The sequence below is a fragment of the Nestor notabilis genome, unplaced genomic scaffold, assembly GCF_000696875.1.
Source record: "Nestor notabilis isolate BGI_N333 unplaced genomic scaffold, ASM69687v1 scaffold4000, whole genome shotgun sequence".
Lineage (NCBI taxonomy): Eukaryota > Metazoa > Chordata > Aves > Psittaciformes > Psittacidae > Nestor > Nestor notabilis.
In genome coordinates, this window is record NW_009910493.1 from 122,245 (window position 1) to 129,031 (window position 6,787).

The 6,787-nt window shown below is 39.4% G+C and overlaps 1 protein-coding gene across 1 annotated transcript in view; it reads right to left on the reverse strand.

The window, feature by feature from the left end:
• The window catches only part of GRHL2 (grainyhead-like 2 (Drosophila)), a gene marked incomplete at its 5' end in the record, with an annotated part of 51,865 nt that extends 45,309 nt beyond the window's left edge, over positions 1-6,556 (reverse strand). Inside the window, 3 exons of the mRNA XM_010010261.1 lie at positions 1,356-1,740; positions 3,296-3,363; positions 6,367-6,556. Of these exons, the coding sequence (XP_010008563.1) occupies positions 1,356-1,740; positions 3,296-3,363; positions 6,367-6,556 (643 nt within the window). The remainder of the gene's footprint in view (positions 1-1,355; positions 1,741-3,295; positions 3,364-6,366) is intronic.
• Positions 6,557-6,787: the final 231 nt, after the last annotated feature.

A 6,787-nucleotide genomic window follows, 5' to 3' on the forward strand; every position in this document is an offset into this window, starting at 1 on the left:
TGGAGAAGAGAAGACTGCGTGGAGACCTCAGAGCAGCCTTCCAGTATCTGAAGGGGGCCTGTTAAGGATGCTGGGGAGGGACTCTTCATTAGGGACTGTAGTGGTACGACAAGGAGTAACGGGTTTAAACTTAAAGAGGGGAAGTTTAGATTGGATATAAGGAAGAAGTTCTTCACAGTGAGGGTGGTGAGGCACTGGAATGGGTTGCCCAAGGAAGTTGTGAATGCTCCAACCATGGTGGTGTTCAAGGCCAGGTTGGACAGTGCCTCGGGCGACAGGGTTTAGTGCGAGGTGTCCCTGCTCATGGCAGGGGGGTTGGAACTAGATGATCTTAAGGTCCTTTCCAACCCAAACCATCCTATGATTCTATGATTCTGTGTATTCTATATCTTAAAATGGATTTCACCTCCTGATCCATTATGCTTGCATAGAGACAATTTACTTATAATACACACAGAAACAGTAAATGCCTTATATATTCAGTCAGACTAACTCAGCCCTAATGTAGTTTGCCTTGTACTTTTGTGACATTTTCACTTTCCTAAGAGTTAGAGGAGAAAACTCCAAGGATATCTTTACCCCCTAATAGCTCTCATTATTTGCAGAGGTACTGTCCGCTTTAAATTATTTTTACCTTTCTACATTTCTGGCTTGTTTGCATTATTCTGCAGCAGGGAAAAGCAAACAGAACGTACTCACCATATTAAAGCTGACTGTGTAACTAGTCTGCCTCAGCATAACTGTAGAATAGTTACAAGGTTGCCCCTTATCTCTCTTCTCATTCCCCTACATATACACCCACAGAAGGCTTTCCCTGACTGTTAATTTCTCCATTCCCCTCTAGTCACCTAATTCTACTACTTTTTCTCACCTACCCATGTTGCAGAGTTAAAGCTTAGTGCAACAGACAGCTTCTGATTAAATTACTTGGGTTTATCTAGCAGCAGAAACTCATTTCCACTTTCAGAAGAACATTAAGAACTTCCCAGTCACAAAGTGGCTGCTATTTCTTACTGTTATGAATAGCTTTGAAGGCAGATCTTATTAACAGAAAACAAATCATCTTTCAGAATGGCAACTATCCTCTACCTGGGACAATACCCCAGAAGACAAAAGATCAGTATCTATTATTCGCGGAGTTTCCAATAAATAAGTTTAAAACTGACTTCTGAAATGCCTCATGATGCTCCCTGACAATCAGAGCACAGACTGACAGGAATATGACACAGGAGCTGAATTTGTTGAAACAAGCATCTCTGTTGTTCTAATGGCTCTTGTGGACAGCTCAAATCACCTTATCTTGTTTACAGCTTTTTATTGAGTTCTTGGATGCTAATTTGAGGTGAAAAACTTACTTCTGTTCCTCCATCTTTGAAGGTGTCACTGTACGTACTATCAGGAGTACTGCGCTGGTCATCTTTGAGATAATTTGTGTGTGGAGCAATGTTGGACACTTCATATGGTTCAAAGATTACACCTCGGTGCTCCTCATTTTCTCCTCTTGCATAGTGTGCTTGTGGGGTCATGAAAACAGGGGTGAACTCCTCTGCTTTAACCACAGTCACTCCAGTCCCAGTGATGGGTGTTGAACTCCCAGACACGTTTGTGTTGTATTCCCTTTTGGATGACTCCAAAGGATCTTGGTTCAAAGAAAGGTTAACCGGCACCGTCTTCAGGACTTGCACACGATTCTCTCCCCCACTTAAATTACTCTGAGCTTCTGTGGTGTTAAGACAATTTCTGTGAGACAAAACCAAAAAATGTTATGAAGAGTTCTGATAAGAGCAACCTCCTCCTTAAATAGCTTAATGTTTTTAGATGGCAGGGAAGGAGATCTTTCAATTCTGACAAGCCACTGCCGTAAGAAGTAGAACACTAACAAATACTAGGCAAAAGACATTGTGAGGCAAGCAGAGAGATCCAGAGCTCTTTAACAGCTAAAGAAAGATAATGCATTTGATTTGACCTATAATCAGTATGACCTGTTACAATAAATTCTGGATATCCAGCGTTGCTTCTGCCTTGACTTATAATCTGGATGCAAAATCAAACCACCAGTTAAACAGCCTCTGGGCATAAAATAAGCATAAAGAGTAAGGTGAGGTATGGATTACCCACAGTAGGTAATTTGCATGTGAAATAGGCAGAATATCAACAGCAAAATTTGTATGCGGATGCATGCGCTTTCGGGCTGTTGACAGGCCACTGCTGTTTGTGTAACTCTGGTACCAACGCTCTTCTGTAAGAGCAAGCCCAGGAATCCCATTGTATCAGAGTAGATCAGTAACTACAACGGCTGCAAGGTAACATCCAGCTGCATTCCCCCATCTACCCATGGGTGGTGTTGAAAGCAATCTGATTGCTGATAGTAGTTGCGCTGACATAAAATTGTTAACTCATAAAACTTTTAGTAGGTGTAACACACTGCTTTTTTTTCAACCCAGGAAATACATTCTGACATTACAGTTCTCTCTTGGCTTTCCAGTGAAGGCCAGTTTTGTCAATCATACTCAATTTAGGAATTTCTCTGGTGTTTACAGAAGAAAAACTGTCCCTCCAAAAGAGTTTCATCTTCTGTTTTGAAACTGTGAATTTATACTACTAGCTATTTAGACTTCCACCTCACACAGCCAGTGGAGTCTATCTAAGATTGTCCCAAATTAGCTATCTTATGTAACTTCTCTCCACCATTATTTTAAATGAAGATACCTTCGTATATATAAAAACTTCATTCTTTCTACACAAATATACACTCTCTCTTGTCCACAAGTCTTAATAAAGGCAGGAGTCATCTTCCTCTGACTCTTCAAGTCACTTTTAGCCTGAGCTAAAAAGGCTGAAATCTGAGAGGAATAAGAAAATCATTTTGAGCAAATGATTTTAAAGAGTAAGTTTATTTGCTTCTGGGCAGACCCTAAGTTACGTTAAATAAAACTGTATAAATCAGGTTACTGAGGCCAAACTATGCACTTTTTGCTCTAGAAGAAAATTGAAAGAAAAGCAGCCAATAGCCAACTGTCAGTATAATCTGATTTTACTAATCTCAGCAGCAGCAAAACAAAATACAAACAAATCATGAAACTTTCTGCTACTTCACAAATTGCATGTTTAATAATAATTTTCGAGTTTTCTAATAAATTAAAAGTAAAAAGGAGGAAAGTTTGCTTCCCGAAACAGTCTTCATTCTTTTCTCTTCTGAAAGAAACCCAAACCCCTCAGGTTATCATAGCTCCTTTAGTTCATAACTGATCAACACTGTTAGTAGCTGGGTGTATGATTTTGAATAATACTGTACCTTTTATCTTGGTCTTCTTGATTATCACTCACTTTGTTAACAGACAACAGCCTTTTATCTCTGGGAACCTGAGAACAACACCAGGCATGGGGTCAGGTAAACACAACTGTCAGGTATTTGCAGCTTCAGACTGCTCTACTGCAACAACTAGAAGAATGTAACCACATCAGTGTTGTCTAGTTCACAGGTGCTAGGAGCTGTTTTCCTTTGGGAGGCTAATTGTGAACAGAAAGAAAAATTCCAAAGGGAAAAAAGTGTAGGTATTGTTTTCTTTTCTAGTTCTTCTAGACACACCAGTCTGGACCAAAGCGCTCTTCTCTATGACCTTATCTTTGCAGTATCAAGCTAGGCCAGGCTATCTCAAAATCAAATATTATATTCCCCAACACACACACACACACACACACACTTTTCAATGAATAGTAAAAGATGAGAAGGAATACGTGATGCTTTGATGCGCTCTGCATGGAGACCCTTTTAGCTCAGAGGAACAAGGGTTTTCGACTAAACCACAAGCACCAGCAAAGTCCTCCTGTTATAGAGCAGTCTGGAGGGTGCAGGACTTGTACCCAGGGGAAGTTTGTGAATCCTTCGCTTTCCCAGCATGCAGACAGGTCAGGGCATGTTGACATGTCATCAGAGAACACTTAATTCTGCTTTGCTGAGTACATCAACAGTCACGAGTATTAAAAACCCAGTAAAATCTGGCCCCTCAAAATTGACACCAAGCAACTTAAAAGATTTGTCTTCCCACATACCAGTTTCCTGACACCAGCATAGATATGAAATCACCTAGGGCAAAGCTGCTGCCATGACCATATTGTTTTCTTGCTGAACCAGCAATCTGGGAGCTAAAACTTCTATCTTTTACAAAGAACATGTATCAACTCTGTCACAGCAGTTAAGCCCAGATTAAAGGGCAAGAATAGATCTAAGAATGAGCTAAAGTTGTGCTTTTTATCTTTAAATACTACTAGGAAATATCAGGAAAATACCTGAATTTAGAGGAAAACTTCAGTGCACTACAGTAGCCAAGGTTAATAGCAGCTGTGTCTGCAGGACAGCAGCAGAGTCAGAGTGTTAGTCAGAGCCTTTCCTTCTTTTGGGACATCCTCTCTCCCTATTAAGCATCCTGCTGGTTAAAAAAACTCTTTCATATATTTCAGAAGTGAGATCCAAGCCACATTTTGCACATGTTGGTTCCCTTGTTAAGATCATATATTTGTCCCTGAAGGAGGGTCTGTGTTTAGGGAACTATTACTACAAGAAAAAGAAGTAGGAAAAATAATTAAAAAAAAAAATAAAATTAAAAAAATGTAAAAAACCCAAACAGTTACATTCAAATAATTCCTACTGACTGGAATAAGTACTTCAAAAAAATTACCCAGCATGCCAGAACAAATGAGCCAGATGATAAATAAGGGCAATTCAAGAGAATCTGGTGTACTGGAAGTTCTCCTCTACATTTTCACATTACAGCACAGAGGTTTAAATTAGGTTTAAAGTTCCTGTTTGAGAGTATCAACACAAGTTAACCTTTTCTCCCAGTTTAAGACAGAAATAGTTATATTGAATGCTGGAAATGGCTTTGAGATTAACACAGCTCATTCTATCTGAACCCCAAGTCTTTTGCAACTGCCTGGAACAAGGAACAGTCATGTCTTTTTAGAACATAGTTTCGAGAACGAAAAGGGCTGTTCTCTGTTTTTTTTTTAAATCCAGCAGATTAATGAACTGCTAAATACAAAGGCATTACTAAGACAGAAGCCAACACTCCAGATGCTCATACACATCCTGAATATTACAAATCCACATTAACTTCACAGACTCTGGCACTGTGGCAACTCCGTCAAGCAGAGGAAAAAAAACAAAAACTTTCTTCTTTCTCACTGGGAAAAGTTTTTCTCTACCGACAACACACAAAAGCAAGAAACATCCCTAGAAATATAATCAGTAAAGAAATTAAAGCAATATTTAACTATAGGGCTGGTATATGGCATCTTGCCTACACCCTCTTCTCCTGACTACACATTTAATGATCGCAGCAGAGACTAGAAGTATTTATACTAATAAATACTGAAAGAAAAGGCTTTTATTTTTAAATTTGCACTCCTGCTGCTTCTTCCTGAATTATGAGGGGAGCTGGCATTGTTCTGCTGGCTTTCACAGAAGATTGTGTCCCCAGTGCAGGCATAGGTGGCTTCAGGAATACTGAGACAGTTCAACAATTTCATACTTTAGTGTTTGGTAGGCAACACTGATTCCACTTGCAGAGTACAAAGGGGTCAGCCTAGGTTTCAGAGAGAGATTTCTGCATTACACAGAGATCCTCTCTGTAGTATTTTCCTCTGATTTCAGCAGAAATCTCAAACATAGCTCTACTTAAACACTATGAAATACACAAAAAGGAAAGGTGGTATCAAAATGGTAGGTGAAGCCCTGGGCTTAGAAGCTGGTATAAACTGAAACTGTGTGTCAGTGCTTCCCCCTGTAAAATGACTTGGATTGTGTCCAGCTCTATTTCTGTCCTCTACCTTTCTATTTAGACTGCAAAGTTCTAGCACAAGGGCTAGACCTCACTGTATGTTTGTACACAGCCTACTGCAATCATTATACAAATAAAAATAACATGGGAAACTGTCAGATGAGAGATACTGCAGTTAAAGACCAAACTAAAACATGTGTGGAATGAACCAGAAAAGCTGACAAACCTACAGATGGACAAGGCCTCCCCTTTTCCACTTTTTAAAGAATACTGCATGTATCCAAGCTCAAATAAAAAGGGGGCTAATTCATCCAATCCTTTTAGAAGGGAAGAGGAAAAATGTTATGCTCAAAAAGAAATCATGGTTACAAATTTAATATGGACTTCTGATTTTGTTTTTTCTCTCCAGAACTAAACACGTAACAGCCTCAGACAGGCTCCCTAAAACAGAAAGGGTGCTTGATGTAAGTATCAGAGAAAAAAACAAGATGCAGTGACTTCTGCTTTTAAAAAGAGGCTCTTTTGATGCCTCTTAGAGAAGTTCCCTGGTTGTGCAGCAGGGAGGAGTAACAATGGAGTTACCTACTTTATAATAGTCATACAATAGGCCAAGAGCAGCAGCACTGTCCTCATCACCATTTATGCTCATCATAGCCTTGGTGGCTGCTGTTAGGGGATTCTCCAAATACGACTTCCAGGCTTCATCTTCGCTGGTGTAGGCTCGTCTGGTGTTGAATGAAGTGTCATTTGGCACTAAGGCCACAAGTCGCTTGTTACTGCATAGACAGGAAGAATAAAATGGTGATCCAGAAGGGATTACTTTATTATCAAGGCATGTTAAAGAATATCATATAGCTCAATGAAAGTGATAGGATTACATCAAGCAAGTATCTCTGCATTAAATTTGGTGACACAAATATTTATCAGTATTATGTTTCTTCAGTACTTAAGAAAAAAGTTAAAGGTGTGCAGATCTTGTGATAACAATTCAAATGTATTTTTACTAA